This window comes from Pteronotus mesoamericanus, unplaced genomic scaffold (assembly GCF_021234165.1).
Source record: "Pteronotus mesoamericanus isolate MK-2021 breed Mesoamerican mustached bat unplaced genomic scaffold, CSHL_Meso_final contig_291, whole genome shotgun sequence".
Classification (NCBI taxonomy): Eukaryota; Metazoa; Chordata; class Mammalia; order Chiroptera; family Mormoopidae; genus Pteronotus; species Pteronotus mesoamericanus.
Genome location: NW_026555124.1, coordinates 6,195,376 through 6,220,346, shown reverse-complemented (window position 1 = coordinate 6,220,346; position 24,971 = coordinate 6,195,376). Strand labels below are relative to the sequence as shown.

Below are 24,971 nucleotides of genomic sequence, written 5' to 3'. Positions count from 1 at the left end.
TACCAGATCTAAGTGATCTGACTCCAAGTCTTAGGTTCTTTAAACCATGGGTCCCCAACCTCTGGGCCTGTTAGGAACCAGGTTGCACAGCAGGAGGTGAGCTTGAATGCAGGGTACTTGAATCATCCCAAAACCATCCTCCCTCTTTCCCTGTCTGTGGAAAAACTGTCTTCCATGAAACCAGTCCCTGATGCCAGAAAGGTTGGTGACTGCTGCTTTAAACTGTGATAAGCCAAAATAATTCTCTAACATCTGAAACGCTGAAACTTTCAGATCTTTCCATTTAATAATAATAATAAAGAAAGAGTACAGTTATTTCAGACATTGGTTTCAACTTTAATCGCACCATTTTTATTTCCTCCCAAGCACAACAGATCACTGGACTGATGAATAATTACAGGTAAGAAACTTACTCATTTGAACTGAAGAAGTCTTTCATCTGTAGATTAACACAGACAACAATATACCCATCAGCACCATCTTAGTTTATTATGCTAGTGAATCTAAGAGAATTTTATAAGCATATATGCAGTATTTCAAAGCATACAAAATCCCCATGAAAGTTTTAGTGCTGCGCAGGTAGTATTTCCAGATGTGTTGCCACGAGGCTAAGAGAAGATCAAGCCATGCCCTGAATTTAGAATATGAAAAAGCCCAGAAGCCGTGGGTAAAACACTTTCATGGAAACCTGTTAAAACCAGATTTCAATTTGTTAAATAAATCTCTCTTCTTGGATTGTAGCACTGATCATAGCTTAGAAAATGATGTCTGAAACCATGCTATACTTTTAAGTTACCTTCTGACCCAATCATTTTCAATTGAGTATGTTACACCTGCCTGTTTTATCTATAGATCTATTAGCAGACAAGCAATCTTTAACTCTCATTCTTATATAGAGCTCTTCAATTTTGTTCACTCTGTTGTATGTACTGACAGAACAATCCAAATAGGCTACTTGTTATAGGAAGTTTTATTGAAGCCAAAACAATAACCCCTCAATTTTTTTGGAAATTAAACTCCTTTATCATATTTTTTTCCCATTATCATTTAGTTTCCTTATAACACTCTCCAACCGCTTACCAGCACTCACCACACTGCTGTCCATTTAACTCCAACTTCAGTGCAGCACAGAACTCCAGGTCCATCACACACACCCACCGTGTATATTTTCCACAACCAGGCATTTCTAGCCCGCCCTCCTGCCAACATTCAAATGATCTATCTGCCTGAACTGTATTACTATGATTCCTTTGCATGGCTTTCCACATCAAATTTATTCATTTGGATTATGGGCCATCTACTGCAATTGATATCTTAATCATTAATATACTGTCTTTCTGGCCAGCTTCCATCCTTTTGTTCCTAACCTTTCTTAATTTACTTGTGCAGCCTCTCTCTCCAACTGATTGCAAGTAGAAACTCTAGACAAAATACAAAAAGCAACTACCTGAGGACTCAAAACTATATAATAGGTTAGAGCAAGAAATCAAAAGCTGAAGAATGATGGTAGAACAGCAGCAAATGGAATATATGGAAAGAACACCACCCAGTAATAAGACCTGTGCTGGAGTTGAGGAGCCACTACTAGCTAATTGTGTGACATTGGGCAAGTCGCTTAAATACGCTGACCCTCGGTTCCTCCGCTGTAGGACGGGCATGACTCCCCTCTGCAGCAAAAGGTTCTTGATGAGGTTCAAGCTAGAATACATTAACAAAAGCATTTTATAAACTATAAAATATCATACAGAATTAAATCATTAGATAATGCAGTGATCTCTGAATGTTTTGACAGCATATGCAATTAGTGAAAAGTCTTTGAGTACAAAATCCAATGTGTAAATAACTTCACTAATTTATTAAAGGTATAAAAAGCCCTTTTTGCTTTTAGTAAAAATATTAATAATATCTTAACAAGAGCAAGGTGATTGAATAAAGCTTTATTAATTTAAATCTCAGTGATCTGGCAATTCCAAGATTTGGTTCGAGGTCCAGTTCATTTTGATACTTGGTTATAAGGACTGATACAGTTGAAAAAAATATCTTACAAAGGCATTTAGATCCAAATGGGAGGAGTATATCATGGCTTAGCTGAACTAAGCAGGATACTATCCTATCCCATCTATCAATTATGCAAAAGTTTTCATCAAAATTCATCTGATAAATTTCTATTTTTCCTGCTATCAATAAGCTTATAAGCTATTAAGAAAGTTTATCTGTTTAGATTTTTAAGAAAAGCATTCAAAACCTATAAACTGTTCCCAAGTGTTTTAAATGTGTCAATATGAGAGTTTTTCTAGGTGACACACATTGTTTTTGGCAAGAGAATAACAGTAACAGTAGAAATATTTCCCAGCGCCTGATTTCAAAATCATATCCTCATAGCAAAGCTGTTTTCCAAAATCAGTTAAAATATCATCCTTACCTTGAATCAACAAAATCTTTCGAAAATATTTACTAGGTTTCTTATTACTGATAGTTGTTCAGCACCAAGCAAGAAAAGGTTAAGATAATTGAAACGACTGTATTTTCATAAAAGAAAAGTACATAATCCATCTTTTTAAGTTCAAGGACTCTTTTATATATTATATCACAAGATAATGAGCAAGCCTCTGTATGTATGTATAAACAGTCACTCCCATCTGATTATAAAGTACTCCAAAGACTAATATATTTTAAAGGTCATGTTTTTATAAAATTATTTACAGCATTATTATTTCATGCAATTCTGGTTTTAACTCCTCTGGTTTCCTGTATTAGCCTATTAATGATGCAATAAACTCATTTGATGCATGATGTTATAGCCATTTCCTTACATTTCTGAAGTGTCATTCTTACACAGCTTTTCCAAAAAACATTCTTCTATGAAGTTGTAACTGTAGCAAATGTATCTTTTCTAATACATATTTCCTTTAGTAGCCCTCAGAAAAGTAACTATTTTCTTATTGAAACAGAATCTTAATACCCTAACCTGAGATGTTATAAGTATTACATCTTCTTCCAAATTAGTATACCATAATTTCTACCTGCAGAGTTTTTTTTAACTGTTTTATTTAACTCTTCAGCAATGTTTTCCATGCTTCTTTCAACAATTATTTGCTTACAAGCAAGTTATTTTACCTTGCCCTCATATTATTTCAGCCAGTTTTACTGCTGCAGCAAAAATATGTTTCCCCAATGGTACCTGACTTTTTGTCTTTTCACTATTGAATAAAAAAAACTTATGAATTCTTGAGTTCTAAGCACTTATCATTACACTTAGGAAATTTTGTAAAAATAATGAATTGTGCATCATATGACTTAAATATTGATGGAAAAGTCACAGAGTTTGTTTTCATGTTCTGGATGCTTAGATTACAGTGTTTGCTGATTATGATTTTTTTCATTACCGGATATCTCAAGACACACCACATCTTGAGGTCAGGTTCACTGTTAACACCAGTAAAGGTGAACTATATTTTAAATATTTTTCTCAATACTTTTAAACTTCTTGTCTGCTCAGATTAGTTGGTTGTCATTTTTAGCACATAACGTGGCTATCTGATAAAGAACAGGAGTGCAGCTCTATGACTATTTTGTTGGTTCAGCTGTACTTGTACCCTAAGTATTATCTGCACAAAACACTATTTCTTTGCAGAAATCTTTTTCAGCCACTTTACCAATTTTTGAGAATTACTTAAGATAAAACTGGGTGACAGAATCATAGGTCCACTGAACAATCACACTGAATTTCAAGACACTAAAGCACACCACAAGTGCGACTGTATGATCAACTTCCATGCACCCCACTTTGGGAAGCACTGACCTAACCCATATGGACACGTAGGTACAAGGTATGTTTGTTACATGGTGGTGAGAAAGGAAGAAAGCGCAATTCTTAAAACTACAGCCTCACTGTTAAAGAGAGATCAAATGAAAGGTAACTTAATCACTGATAAGTAATATCATCTTCCTCTCTCCCACCTTTAGGATGCCTCTCTAAAGTCTGGAATATTTAAAAATTATGTAAAATCATCTAGCATAAGCATTTCCTGTGATTATCAAATGAAATAATAAATCATGGTCTCAGAATCTCTCAGAAAATAAAAATCTATTTTTCATTTTCCTAACTTGTTTAGGGAACTAAAGCATGGCAGTCTGATAGGAAAAAATCAAGTTCAGTATTATAAAACAAATTTAACTCCCTCTAAAACCTTTCCATAAAGTTCTCAAAAACCCCTACTCTACCATTAACAAATTTGCCTACATACAGAGCACTGTACAGAACGCACTCTCTCCACCTCTTATCCTCACAGAAGCCTGATCTTCCCAAGGAAACTACTTCCCTGACGAATTATTAAATAAAATTTCTCATCCTCCCCCACATTTCCATACCTCTCACAGGTCTAAGGCGGCAATTTCAGTGTTCTCAGAGACCTTGTGCACCACCTTCGGACCCATGTTTTTCTGTCTTTAAATTCCAACATATATTACTTCCTATCCTGCCAGACTCTGCCCTCCTTTACTGCCACTACACACAATCTTTAACCTCATTTAGACCTCAGGCTCCCTGACTCCTCCTGCCATCCGGTCTATCAGATGCCTTTCCTTTCTCATGTCTTTTCCTAACCAGATGGAACTCTATGGGCCCATGATTTCTGTTGTTTTGCTTTATCATCTCAATTCTGCACCTGCTCTGACAACCCCCAGAATCAACCTAACCATTTTCCTTCTGCACCCCAATACAGAGAAAGCAAAGGAATGCTGGGGAAAAAAGTGACCATATAACCACATAAACCAGTACCACTTACCATCTCTACCAGGCCCACAGGGTTGCTCAGCAAATCTTTTCACTGGTTCCCAATTCATTTCCCAAAACGACCACTCTAAATCACCAAGGCCCTCACCCAACTCTCATTTCAACCTCCTTCTAAGCAAGATTTTACCTCCTACTTCAAAGTAAAAACTGAAGGTATTCTGGGATCTTTCTCTGAGCTTCAAATTCTCAAACTATAAACCTACCTATACCCACTCATCCTCACCTCTCTTCTCCTTCTAAAAGGAATGGACCTATTTGAGGTTATTCACATCTCCCTCTGACCTGTCTGAAGTTTCATGGCATGAATTATTGCTTTTATCTCCAAATCTTTTTTCATTTTTTTTTTCTTTTATTGATGCTAGAGAGAGGGGAAGGGAGGAAGAAAGAGAGGGAGAAAAAACATCAGTATGAGAGAGAAATACCAATTGGATGCCTCTTGCACACACCCTGGCTGGGGGCCAAACCTGCAACCCAGCCATGCGATCTGACCAGGAAAGAACCTGGGACTTTGGATTTGCAGAATTATGCCCAACCAACTGAGCCACACTGGCTAGGGTTATCTCCAAATCTTTTCTTTTCCTTTTTTTTTTTTTTTTTTGGTAAAGATTCCATTTTATTTGTTTTTAGAGAGAGGGGAAGGAAGAAAAACATCAACCAAATGCCTCTCAGAGCACGCCCCAACCAAGGACCACCACAACCCAGGCATGTGCCCTGAGTGAAAATCGAACCCAGTGACCTTTTGATTAGCAGGCCAACGCCCAACCCACCGAGCCATGCCAGTCAGGGCCTAGCTCCAAATATGTAATCTAATGTTTGTGTGTGTGTGTTGGGTTATTTATTTATTTATTTATTTACTTATTTATTTACAAACTGAGGCTCTTTGATCTATGACACATGTTCAGCCTCCCTTATCCTAAAAAGAAAAAGAAATTTCTGCCCTAACGCTGCATCATTCCCTTTTAGCCACTGCACTGGTTAAAGAGCTACATACACTTTTTCACTCATAGACTCTAAATCAGTATCTGATACATAGCTGACATGTAATTAAAGAATCTACTCACTGAAAAATTTATGGATATAAACATCTAGATTAATAAATGCCCACCTACAGAAATACTTACATGATAGCTTCTGTTTACTGAAACTTCAGCCTGTGGTCTACATTTAGAACTAAAATTTTAGACTGTGGGTTAAATGTCCTCAAATAAAGTTCTCAGAAGCCAATGCTCTGTCCTCATTGCCTTCCCACCTTAAAATAGATATTTAGGATACGGAAAATAGTTGTCTTTTGTTTTGATTGGGATATAGCTGTCCCAGGGGTCTGCCAGAACACATATCCAATACAGTACATATCTGGGAAGAATAAGACGTGCTTTCAAATAATATTGGCAACCTAATAGTTAGGAGACTTTTAAAAATTGTTTTAATTTCTAGGGCAACAAACTCTCCTCTCTTAGCTTACCAACAGACTGCTGACAACATAAAAACAGTTTGAACTGCAAAATGTCCTAGCAAATGTGCATGCAACCTACCAGTTCCTAGATTAGTACTGATTTCCCCACCACCACCACAATCACCAAAAAACCAAACAAAGAAACAAACAAACAGAAACAGGATAAGTAAGAGACTGTGTGAAGCTAAAATTACAAATGGGCAGATGAAACCTTAATAAAATGTTAAGTATAAATTTTTCATTAAAAAAATAAAACTAAGTCTGGCTCTTTAATAATAAGGGCAGTCTACAGGACTCTATTAATGAGAGCATGATTCTGCTGAAGTTGTGAAAGCCTAGAGCATGACTGGCATCTGAGAGGTCAAAAGCTTCCTCCTTGCTCTGACTGGCATTGCTCACTTGGTAGAGTGTCATCCTGCAAAGAAAAAGGTCGCTGGTTCAATTCCTATTGAGGCAGGCACCTGGATTGAGGCACGCACCTGGACTGAGGCATGTGTGAGAAGCAAGCAATTGATATTTTTTTTCTTTTCTTTTTTAAAGTAGGTTTGCTTATTTATTTACTTAAAAATTTTATTTATTTACTTTTAGAGAGAGGGAAAGGGAGGGAGAAAGAGGAAGAAAAACATCAATGTATGGTTGTCTCTCACACACCACCACCCCCACACCGGGAACCTGGTCCGCAACCCAGGCATGCGCTCTGACTGGGAACAGAACCAGCAACCTTTTGATTCACAGGCCAGTGCTCAATCCGCTGAGCCACATCATCCAGGGCTACCAGAAATTATTATAGATCAACTACTCCTAAACCTAAATTTATTTCCTGGTAGGTATTCCCTAATCATCAACTATAAATATAACAATCTCATAAAGTAAGTTGCCATGTGAAGTTAGCTTCGTGTACTTACCAAAACAGGTTTATCTTGGAGAGTACTTGAGGGAGGAGCATTGCTCAAAACTAGGAGCACTACTCAAAATTTCAAAGGAAACCATGGTTCAAACTGTGGATACTTGCTCGGTCCATCAAATTTAAAGAGTCCTTGTAATGTTCCTTAGGTTTCACAACAGAATATTCAGCCTAAGACAGATAAACCTCTATTTTTCACTTTTATTTTGCTTCTACTTTTAAAATCAACTATCTCTTAAAAATATGTTCTCAACTCAATCTGCAACACAAAATAGCTGCACTCTGAACCATTTCCGGTAGTATAATTCTGAACTCACTTCTTGACTACCATTGTTAAAAATTGAGTTGAGATAGACAGTCTTAGAGAGAACTGCTCAGAAGGCACACAAGCTATCCGTTCCTCCCAGTGTTATAAATCTAGCCCTGGTAAAGCTGGAGCCACAGAGTCCTGAGTACCTGGACCACACTGTACTGACCGCTTAAGAACGGTTTTTACTGAATTATACACTTTGATATGACAGCAACACTCCACATACACTGAAAATGGGTGAAATAAAGCCCCAAGAACCATGGCCACTACCAAAATATTATGTAGGAAATTGTTCTTTACAACATCCAAGAATATCCTTACTTCTGAGCAATGACATTGTTTTATCTCATGAACTCTGTAACCTACTATCAATGACTAGAGAGCTCACTTAGAGCCAAACTTACAGCCTAACAAGTTTCAGATTAACATGCTATGCTTTCTCTGACCCCATTTTATGTCAATCCCCACCTTTATTTTTCATTTGCTTCCACTTTTAACTTGTTTTACTTTTTTATGATAGTCTACATTACAAACTGTCTTAAATTCTTTTTAGAACAAAGCAGAGGAACGCTGATATGAATAGATCAAGAGTTTCCTAGGGCACTTTTAGGGTCCTTTGTAGAATCCACAGCCATATAATACTACTGATAGAATTGTACATAGTTGATCATTAAAGATTCAAGATGAATTAAAGCCCAGTGTTTTTATCCATAAGAATTAAATTATTCAGACTTGATCTTGGATAAGCAAGTTGCTTGGATAAGCAACTGGCAAGATTTTTTTTTTTTATTAAGTCAACTACTATGTGGTAGTTAAACTGATGTTTTTAAGAGGTATACACAAGGCACATGATAAAAAAAAAATGTAATTAAATATGCTGTGTACCAGAAACTATTACAAAAAAATCTGAATGTCAAGCGAATTGGGAAAAAAAATTGCTATTAAAGCTGTAACCAGTCAATATATTTTACCTGGTACACATTTCCTTTCTGATGCAAGAAAAGTTTTTGAAGGAAAAAGGACTCATGGACACAGACAGCAGTGTGGTGATTTGGGGGGAGGGGGGTCGTAAAGGGGACTAAATGGTAATGGAAAAAATACAATAAAGATTAATTTTTTTTTAAAAAGAAAATTTAAGTTTCTTTTAAGTTAAAAATTAAGTTTGTTTTTGAAGACAAACTTGATTCCTCCCATCCTTACTAAAATCCAACACTGTAATTGCTCCCATAATCTGCAAAAGAGGAGCCACTAAAGGATACCCTGAAACACCAATATAAGTAGGAAGAAAGCACACACTTTTCCTAAGTAATTGGCAGTAAGAACACAGCTAAAAAGTCTTTCCAGGGTAGGAATAAGAGACCTCGAGACTGGACAAGTGTGGATCAGGATTTCTCAACCTTGACACTATTGACATTTGAAGCCGGATAATTCGTTGTTGTCAAGGGCTGTTTGGCAGCATGTCTGGCCTCCACACTCTAGACAACAATAGCACCACTACCAATTGTGACACCAAAAAATGTTTGCAGACATTGTTAAATATCAATTTTGGGGAGGGGATCAAGTCACCCTTGTTGAACACCACTGCTATGGATAAAACAAATAGACAGCTGCCAGGGATAACTCACTTTCTTAGTAAATAGCACCCCCAAGTCATCTCACCTCCTGAACCAGAAAACAGAAGTATGAGCAGGCATCGTAGGAAAAAGGACAAGTTCAAATTTTGGATATATCAAAATGTGGGAAATACTAAGCGGAAGTATCCAAAAGCCAGTTGGATATGTGGGACTGGAACCAAGAAGAGAAGTCTTGGTTAGAGAAATAGACCAGAAAAGCACTGGCTACATTAAGACCTCTGAGAAAGGCTTTTGCAAATCTTCAGCCAAAATAAAATTCTCTTTATGATGTCCAGCCAAGATGGAGGCGTAGGTAGATACACTTTACTTCCTCTCACAACAAAAGAAGGAAAACAACATATTTAAAAACAAAAAAACAGAACTGCCAGAAAATTGAACTGTATAGAAGTCCGACAACCAAGGAGTTAAAGAAAAAACATTCATCCAGACTGGTAGGAAAGGTGGAGATGGGCAACCAGGGCGCAGAAGACCTCTGACAAGGTGGCGGACCAGGCTGTTCAGGCAGCAGCTGGCAGAAAAGGCGGTCCCACATTTGCATGCAGATAAGCCGAGAGGAACAACTAACTGGGGATCGAGACAGACGGAGCAACCCAAGGTTCCAGTGAGGGGAAAGAAAGCCTCAAAACCTCCAGCTATAAAAACTGGTGGGGGTTGCAGCAGCAGGGGAAACTCCCCTCCTCACAGGAGAGTTCGTTGGAGAGATCCACGGGGTCCTAGAATGTACACAGGCCTACCCACCTGGGAATCAGCACAAGGAGGGCACAATTTGTTTGTGGATAGTGGGGGAAGTGACTGAAAGCAGGGTAAGAGCTGAGCAAGCAGCACTGTTCCCTCTTTGACCTCTCCCCTCACACAGCATCACAACCCAGTGACCCGGGTTGCCCCTGCCCTGGCAAATACCTAATGCTCCACCCCTTACAACGTAACAGGCCTGCCTAGACAAAGAAATATGGCCCAAATGAAAGAACAGATCAAAGCTCCAGAAAATGAACTAAGCAATAAGGAGATAGCCAACCTATCAGATGCAGAGTTCAAAACACTGGTAATAAGGATGCTCAGAGAAATGGTTGAGTGCAGTTACAAAATAGAGGAAGAAGTGAAGACTATGCAAAGTGAAATAAAGGAAAATATACAGGGAACCAACAGTAAAGGGAAGGAAACCAGGACTCAGATCAACGATTTGGAGCAGAAGGAAGACATATACATCCAACCGGAACAGAATGAAGAAACAAGAATTCAAAAAAATGAGGAGAGGCTCAGGAGCCTTTGGGACAACTTTAATCACTGCAACATCTGAATCACAGGGGTGCCAGAAGAAGAAGAAGAGGAAGAGCAAGGAATTGAAAACTTATTTGAAAAAATAATGAAGGAAAACTTCCCCAATCTGGCCAAGGAAAGAGACTTCCAGGAAGTCCAGGAAGCTCAGAGAGTCCCAAAGAAACTGGACCCAAGAAGCAACACACCAAGGCACATCATAATTAAGTTACCCAAGATTAAAGATAAGGAGAGAATCTTAAAAGCATCAGGAGAAACGGAGACAGCTATCTACAAAGGAGTTCCCATAAGACCCTCAGCTGATTTCTCAAAAGAAATCAAATCTTGCCAGCCCATTTGAAGGCAAGAAGGGGCTGGAAAGAAGTATTCAAAGGCATAAAAGCTAAGGATCTTCATCCAAGATTACTCTATCCAGCAAAGCTATCATTTAGAATGGAAGGGCAGATAAAGTGCTTCCCAGATAAGGTAAAGTTGAAGGAGTTCACCATCTCCAAGCCCTTATTTTATGAAATGTTAAAGGGACTTATCTAAGAAAAAGATCAAACTATGAAGAGTAAAATGACAACAAACTCATGACTATCAATCACTGAACCTAAAAAACAAAAACAAAAACTAAGCAAACTAGAACAGAAGCAGAATCACAGAAATGGAGATCACATGGAGGGTTATCGGCAGGGAGGGGAAGCGAGGAGAATGGGGGGAAAAGTACAGGGAATAAGAAGCATAATTGGTAGGTACAAAATAGACAGGGAGAAGTTAAGAATAGCATAGGGAAAGGAGCAGCCAAAGAACTTACTATGTATGACCCATGGACATGAACTAAAGGGGGGTGAATGCTGGTGGGAGGGAGGGTGCAGGGCAGAGGGGGATAAAAGGTGGAAACAAAATGGAACAACTGTAAAAGCATAATCAATAAAATATACTTAAAGAAAAGAGAGATGATAATTATCACCCTACACAAGCTCTACCTAGTGACTAATTAAACAAGAAGCCCCTGATGGAGTCAGTCTGTTGCAGGGTAATGCACTCGTGCACAATTTTTACCTTCATCTGGACAAATCTGCTGTATGTTATAAGTCTTCAGAGTAAATTCTCACATGTCTTTTACTAATTGATACTCTGCAGTAATTTTTCCATTTGGCATATGCTCCCTCTTCTGACTTTTTGCTCCCAAGCCCACTGTCCCATATTCTATCTGTTCTGAATAGAAAATCATTCTCTACTGCTGCAGATACATGATTAGTAAAAACAGGTGCAATTCTCAACGTTAAGAATTACATGTAAGTGAGTTTTCCAACAAAATTCTATACTAAAAGGCTCGGAGACTCCAAGTTATTCTTTTCTTCAATATTAACCTCTCTAACCGTTTGCATAAGCATCAGTTCAAGAGCATACTTTCCTTAATGCCTGCTTTTGATTGAGAAAATTTACTTAAATGTAATTTTCCTAGAAGTAAGACATTTCTACATATGCATAAATATACTTGTTAAAAGCTTATTCAACATGTATTATGCAGAGTTACATTTAATGTAAAAGTAGCAGTGAAGAAACAATTTTCTTAAGACACGTAATCTGGTTAACAAAATGTAGTTAAAAATAAATCTGAATAACACAATAGGAATACTTTGCATATATTTAGTTTAAACTAGTTTTCCTGTGTAAAACCTTCGACTGAATGCTCTTTAATTTTTTTAATTAGCTTAAAAGCTTTTTAGTGAGAGTAAGTTGAGAATTTGTTTTAAAATAGTCATATATAATATCAATCAATTCACAGAATTTCCACCCAGCTCACCTCCAGAGATATATTATACCAACACATCAGCACACATTCAGTAAGCACAGGTAAAATAAAGCATGGTAATACTTCCCTTTAGAACTGATAAAATACTTAAGAGAGAACACAAATACAAACACACCATGAAAAGGAAAATTAAGTTTAGCATTCTTCTGACAAACTAAATATTCACTAACAAGATTTTTAGAACTCAGTTTTGTTTATATAATAGTTACTAAAAATAAAAGGATATCATTAAATAAAAATATCAGCAAATACATCCTTTTCTTTATATGGTCCTTGGGCTAAACTTATAAAATCAGATATGATTTTTGTGGCAGGAAATTACTGTGATCCCTCTTCAGAGTCCCATCCTTTTTCCACACAGAGAAAATGCAAATGATGCCCAATTCAGTACATTTGCTGACAACTCTTATACTTAAAATTACAACATAGCTAGAGAAGGAAGAGAAGAAAAAGTAGTGAAGTGTGTTTAAAAATTGTACTTTCTTACCAATATGCTGCTGTAGGGCCCAAGAGGAGTTTGAGGCCCGAGCAGAGAGCATCTTGTCAACAGCTGGAGGAAGTCTCCTCCAATTAGTAAACTCCAAAGTGAAGATAAGGGTGTCATCACTGACGGCTTCAATCCTGTATTAGCAAGATGTTAACACATCATTAGACACAATATACATCGGGATTTGTCCTAAAAACAAACACTACATATCTATTCTGACAACACCTTAATATGGAAGGCAGACAAAAACCTGGCACATAGAAAATATTCATGTTACTGGAGACAAGCTCAGGGGATATGAATAATCATCTACAGGTTCCTACAGGAAACTGAACTGACTCTGTGTGTAGCTGTCCCATAAATGACAAGAGGAGTCTCTACCCTTAAAAAGGGTAGGAACTTTCCTTGCCATTCCCCACCAGCATAGTCAAGAAAAGACAGAGACAGCACCAGTGTCATCAGTGAATTCACCATTATCTCCTCCCAACTGGACAATCTTGCTTGAACAGTCCCAAAAGGATAAAGTCTAACTACCCCAATCCATCCCTAAAATAAATATATGGGAGAGGTGGCTTGTTTCTGCTCAACTCCCAGGAATGTACAACTGTTCTCCTCTAAGAACCTTCTGCATTATAGAGTCAGCTCTAAACGATGTACCAGAATCAGTTTCGTCTCTAAGGTCTGAAAGGAGGTGTTCAAGCCAAACAGTTCTCCCTCTATTTTTACAAAATAATTTCAGATTTCCTACCAATCTACCCAAAAGAGACCTCCCCAAACTGTATAAGCACTTGAATCCTCATGAAAAACACTAGTTAAAGAAAAGTTCTGATTTCTAATACTACCTCCTCTTACAAACATGTTGCTGAAATTCTTTAAGCCCTTGATCCTGGTCCTCTAAACTGAGAATAATACTTAACCAGCCAATTTCAGGGGACTAACTGTAAAAACAATATGAAAAAAATATAGTAAACATACTTTAAAACTATAAAGTATTATATAAATGTTTGGTATTACTACAACTGGTTTGGAATTTTCAGCGGGCCTGATGACATGGCTTAAAGAAAACAACACATTCTAACAAGATTACCCATCTTGTGCTCAATTAGATGCTCCCTACCATCACATTATCTGAAAAAGAAAACGACTACAGCCTCTAGTAATTACTACAAAAAAAAATTCTTTCCAAGGTTGTTTTTGTTTGTTTGTTTGTTTGTTTGTTTTTTGGACACATTAATGAGCAAGGACAAAAGATGGGTAAAAAAAACAGAAGGGAAAAAAAGAAACTGAATAATATTCATCTCAAAGACAAATTACTTTTTGTAATTCAGGGTCAAAAAATTCTTGAAATGATTGATTAGCATATAAAAATTATTTCCCAAATTCTTAATTCTCTAATATGCAAACTTCTATGTAACAAATGAACTTGGTGTTGCACAATGCCTTAAGAAAACATTTTACTTCTCAAGAAGCTTCTGATGAAATTGCAACTTATCAGGAAATACTGAGAACAAATGAAATGATAAAGTATATTCAAAAACAAAAAAAATCTCCTTGACTTTCTAGGAAGCCACACCCAAGGTTATTTGGTTCTGATCCTTATTTCTTTTTTAATGGTTTCATTTTTCTGCATTAGTGTGCTTTAGATCTCACTGAAACCAAATACAAAGTCATTTTTATGCAGTTATCTAAACACACACACAAGAAATAAATCTGTTTACACTATTTTATATAACTAATTTTACCAATGCTGATAATAATGCCACTAAAAATGTATTGTTATTGTACTACATTGACCATTATGTTGTACAGAGCAGTTGCAGAATCATAAATGAGAGACAGTTAATCAATTAAGTGAACAGATGACACTTACTTTCTATTGCTTATCTGGATTTTGCCATGTATAATGCGCACTTTTTTTGCCCAAATTTTTGAGGGAAAAATAAGGATGTGCATTATACACAGCTAGCAACTGAAATACCTTGTATCTGTTCTTGTGTTTTGTAATTATTTGTTACATAAATTTTCTTGTACCATAATATGTTCAAAAATAAATGCTAAAATCCCTTTATAATACAAAAAACAAGTATGTAATTATAAATAAGTAAAAAATTGAAATAAAAGATTTTCTCCTGAAAGTTTGAGCCAAAAACATAGGTGTGCATTATACACAGCAGAACACTACTCATTACATTCAGTAGGGGCACCTAGCCTTGCATTTAAAGTTGAAAAAGCGTTTCAGCTCTGTAGATTATACTGTGATAGGCAAATTATTCAGCCTGATATATTTTTAAAGAACATTCAAGACCAAAAAAGCAGTGAAAGACATTTATAATTTACATGACAAAGATTAAGCAACAGACTTACATGTGATATAAATAAGATATAACCAAAACCCACTTTAACAGGACATTGCATTTTTATGGGAGAATTTTTCTTATAACAGCTCTATGAATGTAAATTTGATCAAAAAAATCATATTCGGTGTAAACAGTGGCTTTGTCCATTCAATAAAAGAACAGTGAACAAAAATTTGACCATGTTAAGCATATTGCTAAAGTGAAATTTTCTAGTGTATTTTTCTAATGAATATAAAGTGACTAAAGTTACCCCTTCTGAATAAACTATATACAGTTGGCATTCTCAATCCAGGGAGCTGTAAGTTTTACAATTTACTTCAAAATAATTTGTAGTTTATTGGTTCTTAACTCTCTTCTACCCTAATCCATCCAATAAATATAGCTCACACTATATTTAGTGGCTTATGACCACAAAAAATTCTCAAATGAGCTACTCACATTGGGGGAGGAAGGTCTCTATCAGAACTTGTATGGGAGAGTAAATTTTCCAAAGCCTTCTAGGAGAATAAAGCTAAATAATTCCCCTTATTTCCAGCAATCTATATAATTGGCTGAAGAGGAATGGAAAAAAGGCAATGTTTAATTTTTTTCCCTGCATAGGTTCTTCATTTAAGAGTAGAAAAGAGCAAGGTAAATTGGCACAGATCATCAGGTTAGGCAAGGGATTAAGATACCCAAAATTAAGTGATACAACTATATAGCACAGTGGTTAGAAAGATAGATTTGAGCCACACTACAGGATAACTTGTGTTCAAATTTAAGTTCCAGTATTAACTGTGTGAGCTTGGGCAAGTATGTTAATCACTATGCCTCAATTTCCTCTTCTGTAAAATAAAAATAATAGTATCTAGTGTATTTTTTAGTAAATAAATTAATACAGTAAAGAACTTAAAATATCGCCTAACATATGTCAGGTAGGATTCTAAGTGTTGGTTAAAGAAATAAACTAGAAACCAGAAATAGATATACTTGAAACCAAAAAACTGAAAGCAATGGGCCAGTAATATGGAGCTGAGTGAGTAGCTTCAACAGAGGAACACAAAGAGTGAGGCTGAGAAGAAAGTGGCTTGAGGACAAGCACCAAGCGAGGTAACAGAGGGAAGGGAACACACTGTCAAGGCTGCCACCAGCGACCCAACGCGTTGGGCTGGATTTCCAGCTGCAGTCAGTGAGTGAATCCTAGAACGGTGAGGAGCAACTGCTGCTAGCTGTCAGGAGCCCAGACACAACAATAAAATTCACTAAGGAAAACATTAGGGGAATTACATAGCTTTATTAATAGCTAGATGTGGCATTCATTAGTGAGTGTTTATATCTCAGTTGTGTGTGTGTATCTGTTAAGATGAATATACATATACAAATAACTTTTAAAAATCAGAGATTTCTCAATAAACTGTCAATAATCTTTACATTTCATTCAATTATCTTGAAAATACAATGTTTTTGTCAAAACTTATTAAAAAGGTATAGAGGAAATGGCAACAATGAGCATTTAACAGATAACTATGTATTAATCAGCTTCCAGAGAAATGGGTAAATATAATCAGGGACTCACCCTGTTGTACACACACACAAAAAACTGAAGTGGAAATGAGACAGTGTATCTAAACTTTGCCTTTACTTCTATACTCCTCAAATCACCTACCACAGCCCTAAGTATAAAACCTCTGCTTAGTGAAAATTGCTCAATTATTTATAACAGCAGACATGATAAAAAGGTGAAATGCTGGGACACTGCCAAATAAAGACTGTTCTTCACATACAGACGGAGAGGCCACCAGGTGGAAATGGCGTCTCCAGCAACCCAAACTGAATTCACAAGCAGGGACCATCCTGTCACCTGCACGAACCCCAAGAGGATCTCATTTGAAAAAATAAATAACGTACCAAAGCACTTTTCTGCTGACACACAAAATCTCAGTATTTGTCTAAATATTATTTTAGTAAATGGTAGATTTTGAGGCACAAAAATTAAGCCTTCTATAATGACTTACTGAAATTTTATAAAATACCCTGTCCTCTATTTTCCTGGAGACTTTTATTCTATTTTCTCACTTACTTGAATTATCTAGCCAACAGAGTTCTCTTACTGCTACAATTACCTTCTCAGCCCCAACTAGACACTAACAACTTTTGCAAAGGCCTGGGACTATAGAAACAGTTTTCCTCTTCTTGCCCCCCCCCAAAAAAAATCCTAACGCAGCTTTCAATATAATCACTCATAGAGGTTACCCTTCTAAGAAACTATGTGAAGTAAACAAGTTATATCCTCAGCCACTTCAGAAATTAGTATTTGTTAAGGGAGACAAAGTTCAAATAAACAAAATGCTGTAGAACAGAAGTGCTCAATCTAATTGACTAAGGGATAACAGAAATCTCCAAAGCAGCTACCACCATTCTGTCAGAGACATTTTAACAGGAGCATGACAGATGGCGTAAGTAAAAGATACACCTCTCAGAAGAGTTTATGAGCATCTATCCCTTTCTACTTCCTTCCAGTTACCTCATGCCTTTTGGCAAGAATCTGTCCTTATATTCAATTTCACTATTAGCAGTCCCCAATCCAGCCATCACAGTCTAATACACACACACACACACAAACACACACACACACTCACTCACTCTCTCTCCCCCCGCCCCCATCCCAAAATGAGGTCTCAAGAAATTGGGGGAACTTAAAGGTACTAGTATATTCACTTAAAAAGGTAAGGTCCACTATTGTAGCATTTCTTACCAGGAATTGCATAGAAGATTCAGTGGGTCAAATCCAGCAAGTAGGAGAGATGGCAACCATTCCTTATATTTTCCCTGTGCTTTAACTGCATGATTTATAAATTCAGATATATGGTTCCATGACGCCAATGGACAGCCTTTCTTCAAAAAGTATCGAAATACTGAAAACTTCTCATACTTCAGGCAGTATGCCAAATGAAGTTCATTTAGCTGGACTCCATATTTCAAAAGAATATTCACAATTCCAAAGAATTCACAGCTGCACCACAAAAAAAAAAAAACGTTAGACTTTTACATAAAGAATAAATATTACAAATAATTAATAGCAGTTACAGCTGGAAAATAAGAACAGCAAATGGGACAGTGGATGGTTTTTACATTTCTAGTGGATTTGAAATCAGGGGACGAGGAGAAAGGGAGGGTTTTACTTTTTTTCTTTTTTTCTTTTTTTTTTTTGACTTTCAGAAAGAGAGAAACAGCAACATCAGTATGTTGCTCCACTTATTTATGCATTCACTGGCTGACTCTTGCACATGCCCGTAGCGGGGTGAGGGTGGGGATCAATCACAACCTTAGCACACCAAACACCACTCCAACCAACCGAGCTCCCGCCAGGGCAGCGGGTTTTGCTTTTTAATTTACACTCTCCAGCATGGTTTTTAATTTTCAACTATGAACGGGGAGGGCCCTTAGAATTCTAAACATTTATCCTAAGTAATTTTTAAAATTATCATTGACATAGAAAACTCTTCTCAAAATTGTCATATTTTTGTACAATCAAGTGTCTCTACTAAGTTATTAAACAATGTGATTTGTCTGCAAAGACAGATGACTCATTCTAGGAATCTCCAAAATCTCCTTTAGTAATAACCTTAGTCAATATCCCCTTTACTTTCAAATTTCTAATGGTAAAAAATAATCATATAGAAAAGCTTTTTAAAAAAAAATTAGCTAATAGCTTTATTTCTAAATTAATCTACTTTCTCAAGTACTTTTATAGTATAAAAGTATATCATTTATAACTATTAAACTATTTTTTTAATATTTTATCATTCAATATTGGTAAATTGTGGTTAAACTGGTTAAAAAAAATGCAATCCTTTTTTGAGAGAGCTAACTGGCAAGATGTTTCAAAAAAAGTATCACCACAAAGCTGTGAGAGCACAAGCCCTGGAGCCGGCCTGCTCAGCCACTTACTAGCTATGTGACCCGACAAGTTAGTTCACCTTGGCCAGTTACCCCATGAGTAACTGGCACGCAGAATTAGCACTCTGTAAGTTCTTGTAAAATAAATGGTATGAGAAGTAAAGTACTACATAAACTACAATAAAATATAAACATAAACCATGGGACTTTATCCAGGAGAAAAAATTTTTGTAAATTATATTTTATTTGCGCCAATGTTAATCACAGTATTATCTGTAACGAACTTTAAAAAGAAATTGCCCAAATATTCAATAATAGAAGAGCAGATAAGTACAAAATATGATATACTCATCAAAAATTGCAATTATGATGGCCATATGACCATTTTTAAAAAATTATTTATGATATTTTAACAGTAACAAAGCCCAATAAATACATGTTTACTATATACACAACGGTGAAAGAAATATATAAGAATAAAATTATTCTCCTTTTGAAACTGACATGAATGCTATTTTAAACAAAAATATTTAATTGACCATAATGTTAGAGAATCTAAATAAAAGGCACTATAGATAAAACCAATGTAACATGTTTAAACCATTCTCAAGTGAGACCAGCTACTTCTAAGGACTTACTAAAGAACTTTAAACAAAGGTTTTGAAGCAGTTAAAACACTGTATACATTAGTAAAATCTCGCTTAACCCATACATATTTTTATAAATCTATTTCATTTATATGCTGATTTGTGATTCTTTAGTTAAAAGATTAAACAATATTTTCTTTACCTTTATCTTCACAGCAATTTAAAAATTTATATTCTAAAACTTCTTTATAAAAAGTAATAACTTTGATGTCTGTCTACTATCTTACTATTTGCCCCTGATAAGAAATCCATCATTCAGATCACTGTTCTTGAAAACAGCCCTGTACGTTTTTATTTTCTTTCCTCTGGCTGTTTTCAGACACTGGAAAGCTGAGGGAATTTGTTGCCAGCAGTCCTGCACTGCAAGAAATGTTAAAGGATATACTTCTGACTTACGGTTCTAAACAGTTATCACCAATTTATTTCAACCATTTCAACCCTATTTAACTAGGTTCTCATTATTTTGCCTACAGTTATTATTACATGCTGGATCCACTAGAGAACAGAGAAGCTACATATGGACTGTTGAACATGTTTCAAAAAATATGCAGGCAAACCATGAGAAAAGCTAAAGTTACCTCATTACAAATGTGATATATAATTCTCAAGAAGCCTGGCAATTTTCAAGGCATGTGTGTTTACATGTACAGTTCAGGGACTGGCTAAATTCTTCCCCCTGAAGCCATCTGCAGCACCTTGAAACCATCAAGAGCTCTTAAAGAGAGCATACTTTTGCTACAGAATACAAAGGTAAAGGTGAGCCATAAATACACCCTGTCAGATTAAGTGCTACAGATTTTCTGTTTAGGAAAAAACCTACAAAACCAAGAGCCTTTCTTATGAAAATTTTAATATAGCATCCAGACATGTAGCTCATGCTAACAAAATTTTAAGAACAAGGCCAAAAGATAAACCATCCATCTCTAAAATGTGAGAGGAACATATACAAATATAATTCCCTAAAACAAACTTTCAGTATTTATTCTGTACCAGGCACCATGTTGAATCTTTTACATAGAAGATGTGCCTTAATCCTCACAATAACCCTAAGAATTAAGTCTTATTATTATCTCCATTCTAGATGCAAACATTAAAGAAAGCTTAGTTACAATATTAGCAACTAGTAGATTTGTAATAATAATAATGTCAAACCAAAATCTAACTGAATATAACACATCAAATATGTGAAATATTTCCCCTCGTTATGAAAACTGAACACTTTCATGAAGTAGTCAAATTGAGGAATATTTTAAAGCCAGACCTATGTTTCCCAAAGTATGTAGCATGAAACACTAGTCCCTGAAAATGATCCATATAAAAAAGGTTCCAAAGTGAAAATATTTGAGAAACCCTGTAGTATAGAGTCTGAAAAAGAAAATATAGGATAAACATATTTTTAAACAGTATGCTAGTACATATTCAAATTATATGCTAAAACATTTTTCTTCAACCTCCAGACACCTCTGAGAAGTAGGTTTAAAATTAAAGCAAAGAATCCAATCATTAACCTGAAATAAGCATAATATAGAGTGTAAAATGCCCAAAAAGTCTACAAGCATGGGAACAAATAGTTTAAATATAGTAAACGTAAGTTCATCCTATGTTCCCAAACTTCTCAAACTTTTGTAGATTATTTCCTTCTTAGTAATTCATAAACCACCACCATTAAAAAAATTCTTAGAAGCCCTTCAAGAAGAAACCTATTTAACATTACTTAACACTATGCTTTCCAAACTTAATTAACTATTTCATCCCATGTAATATCTATTAACAATCTACAGAGTTAGTATTCTATAAAAACACACTTTGGAAAACCCAGCTGTAAACTTCTTCCAATTAGCCCTATGTTAGAAAAGATAAAAGCACTCTCCTAAAAGACTTTAAAACTGCCTAGTGCTATAATATTAATCCATTTCCAACAAAACGACCTATTATATGGTGAATAATAAACATAAAATAAACTAGAGAATCATAAAACTCTGTTGGCATGCCCTGAACTTATGGGAAGGCTGAAGGTACATGTGCAAGCTCCAAAAACACAAGCAGCTTCAGTGCTCTATATGATAATGCATGTTATTGAGCAATAGTAGACCCTCGGGCTTAGATAACCTTTGGTTAAATGATAAATTGCATGAACATATGTATGCATTTCTCCTAAGACTTAAAACAAATTCTCTCCTCAAGAAACAAATTTTCTTTTATACCATGATGAAGAACTGAAAAAAATCTTCAAGTCCCAAAGTTAAAAAAGAAACAGTGCATCCTATTTAACCAGTGCAGGACATTTGGTCCTGTCCAAAACATTCAGAGAGACGCATGATCCTTGATATTCGGTCCTGTACCAAAACATCCAACAAGCCCTGGCTGGTGTGGCTCAGTGGATTGAGCACTGGCCTGTGAACCAACAGGTCGCTGGTTCAATTCCCAGTCAAGGCCTGGGCTGTGGGCCAAGGTCCCCAGTGGGAGGAGTGTGAAAAGCAACCACACATTCGTGTTCATCTCCCTGTCCTTTACCCTCTCTTCCCTTCTGTCTAAAAATACGTAAATAAAAATAAGATATAAAAGTCTTAGGAAAAAAAATCCAAAGACATATTTGGTCCATGCCAAAAGGTCCTTGATATAATTGGACCTGTACCAAAATGCCCAAAGAGATATTTGACCCACGCCCACCTATCTACCAAACCCCATGAGCCATTACCAGCTAGGTTACCAGGGTTAATATGGACAATACCACCACAACACAGTAAAACATGGTAGTATTTTTTATGTCTGAAACCTAAAGTAAAAATAAACATTATGGGCTAGCTGAACCCACCGATGTTTTCTAATTATGGACATTTTGGACAGGACCAAAAGTCTGCTGACCTATTTAATGTAATATCAATAACTAAATGTGACACATTAGAGACTGAATGCTATATAAACAGTGAAAATCACCAGATACTGAGAAAGGGGAAAGGTTTAAAACCTAAAAAACATGTCTAGACTTTATCTTTGGGCCTGTACATTTTTCCTTACTCTGCTCTTTTAAGTTTAAAAAAGTGCACAGAAACAGTGTTCAGATTAAAAGAGGCACAGTAAAAGAAAATCCAACAAGATTTATCAAATGTAACAAGATTTATTTTAAATAAATAGAAATGGGCAAACATCTGGAGCATTTGTGTTTAATTAGCGAATAAAATACCTAACCAATCTATTAGTTGAATGATCAAAGGCCATATACTAAGTTTTACTGAATGGCTTTCAGCCATTTGTTGAAAACAAATAAAGACATTAGGTCTTACCAGATGTACCAATGTGTGATATGATGAGAAGAAAAAACACAACAATTTCTACAAAACTAATATGCTAACAATGATTGGTATCAATTCAAAATACAAAATCAGGTCAGTTAAGCCACGAGCTCTTTCTGCAGTCATATATAAAAGGCATTAATATTTGTTCAAGTTGTCCTGAAATTTCTCATCTTCCCTCCTCTTTCACATATTTCAGTTAAAGGAGTCTTTTTCTTGTATTTTCTCATTTCAGTTGAATTACTCAACTGTGCCCCTGAAAGACTGGCTTTCACATCATGGTAGCTGTTAACTTTTTAGCCTCAAGGGAAAGACTGCTTTTGTCCAGTGGTGAAGGAGACACCTTTCCGTCACGCCTCCGAGTGGTGAGAGGAGCTGAAGGTCTCTGCTTCAAATGGAAGCTCATCCTCTCAAAGGGATACCCAGCAAAAATGGTTTAGAATGCCAGTTCTGAGTTAAAAAGTTAAATCAGCTCAATAAAACAATGAAGAAGGAAAAGTGTAAAACCCAGAGCCATTATTTATACTAATTATTTTTATTACTGTTTGATATTAATTGTAGCATTTATAAAAGCAGATAAGAAGTTCACTAGAACACAACAGGCCAATAGCGCAAGAAGAACCATAAATATTAAAAATCTAGGTCTCAGAGAAGCACTGAAAAACACAAATGAGAAAACAAAAGTTTTTAACTCATTAACACCTAAAGTCAGATAAATGTTGATTAAATCATTTAATACAACAATCTCATACCAAAATAAAATTACTGTAATAACATGCTGTTATAAAAATAACATACTGTTGCTATAAAAATTTCAACATTTGTATCACTAAACTTATCTCATCTATTACCGATTCTCTAATTTGACTAATAATTAATTTTGAAAACTGGCATCTTTCAATTTCCCCAGTACCATTATTATGACCAAGACTCAATTCCTCATTAAAAATTACTAAATGGAATATAGAAAATTCATACACTGTTTCATTAAGGAGCAATAGCACATGATAGTTATTTTAAATAAAAGTTATATTAAATTATCCTTGCTTTTTTTAAAAGATTTTATTTATTTATTTTTAGACAGAGGGGAAGGGAGGAAGAAAGAGAGGGAGAGAAACTTAATGTGTGGTTGCTTCTCATGCGCCCCCTACTGGGGGGACCTGGCCGGCAACTCAGACATGTGCCCTGACTGGGAATCAAACCGGCAACCCTTCAGTCTGCATGCCGGGGTTCAATCCACTGAGCCACAACAGCCAGGGCTATCCTTGCTTTTCAAATGGGATCTAGTTAATTTAATTAATTTAGGTATGTCACTGTTGAGCAGCAATTTTCAACCAGTGTGAAACAAGAATTTTTAAAACATGCAATACCTGACTATTTAATCAGGGGCACTGACCGCTTTTCCCTTAGATTGTCAAATAAAAAAAAAAAAAATGACAACAGCCAAGACAACAACAGCCATCTGATGTGAATGAACCAAAATTATACTTAATTTTTTTGTCAGATCAGCAAAAAATAGAATATATTTTTCAGTAAGCTGCAGAATTTTATTAATTAGTTTATGTGTGCCATTAGATGAAAAGGTTGAAAATCACTGCTGTAAAGAATTCAAAACTTAAGAGACACACTTATTTTTAAAAAAAACAAAAATTTAATAAACTTTTCAATTTTGATTTTTTTCCCCAGACACCCAGCTATATTACCCTCTTGGTATACTGAACAAAACCTTGAAAGAGACTGTCAGTTTTCTCCCTTGACCAGCAAAGTTTTATACAGAGTCCCAAAAATAATCAAATTATTTTTACATTGCACATACAGTGACCCAATGCAAATAGCCAGACATTAGTTAATATGAATATAGTATAGACACTAAAATTTTAATTTATAGTTTCCTAGATAAACAAAGGATGGTAGAAAGAATAAAATTAACCTTGATATTTTTCTACTATGTGTCGGAAATTGTGCCATGTACTATACTTATGTCAACTCCTTTATATATACACATGAAATGCAAGCACATGTGATTATGATACTACCATCTTTTAGATTTAGCCCTTGGGAAAGATTTCTCTTCAATTAAATTCCCACAAAGTAGGTAACAAATGGCAAAGATGTATAAAAATTAAGTCTACTGCC

At 35.8% G+C, this 24,971-nt stretch overlaps 1 protein-coding gene across 3 annotated transcripts in view; it reads right to left on the bottom strand.

Moving 5' to 3' along the window:
- The window catches only part of ASB3 (ankyrin repeat and SOCS box containing 3), an 89,555-nt gene that overhangs the window by 3,980 nt on the left and 60,604 nt on the right, over positions 1-24,971 (bottom strand). For 2 of the 3 annotated variants that reach the window (XM_054575448.1, XM_054575447.1), the window contains exons 8-9: positions 17,751-18,008; positions 12,660-12,793 (exon numbers count right to left, since the gene is read on the bottom strand). In XM_054575448.1, coding sequence (XP_054431423.1) covers positions 12,660-12,793; positions 17,751-18,008 — 392 coding nt within the window. The remainder of the gene's footprint in view (positions 1-12,659; positions 12,794-17,750; positions 18,009-24,971) is intronic. The other variant, XM_054575449.1, reaches the window with a different exon arrangement.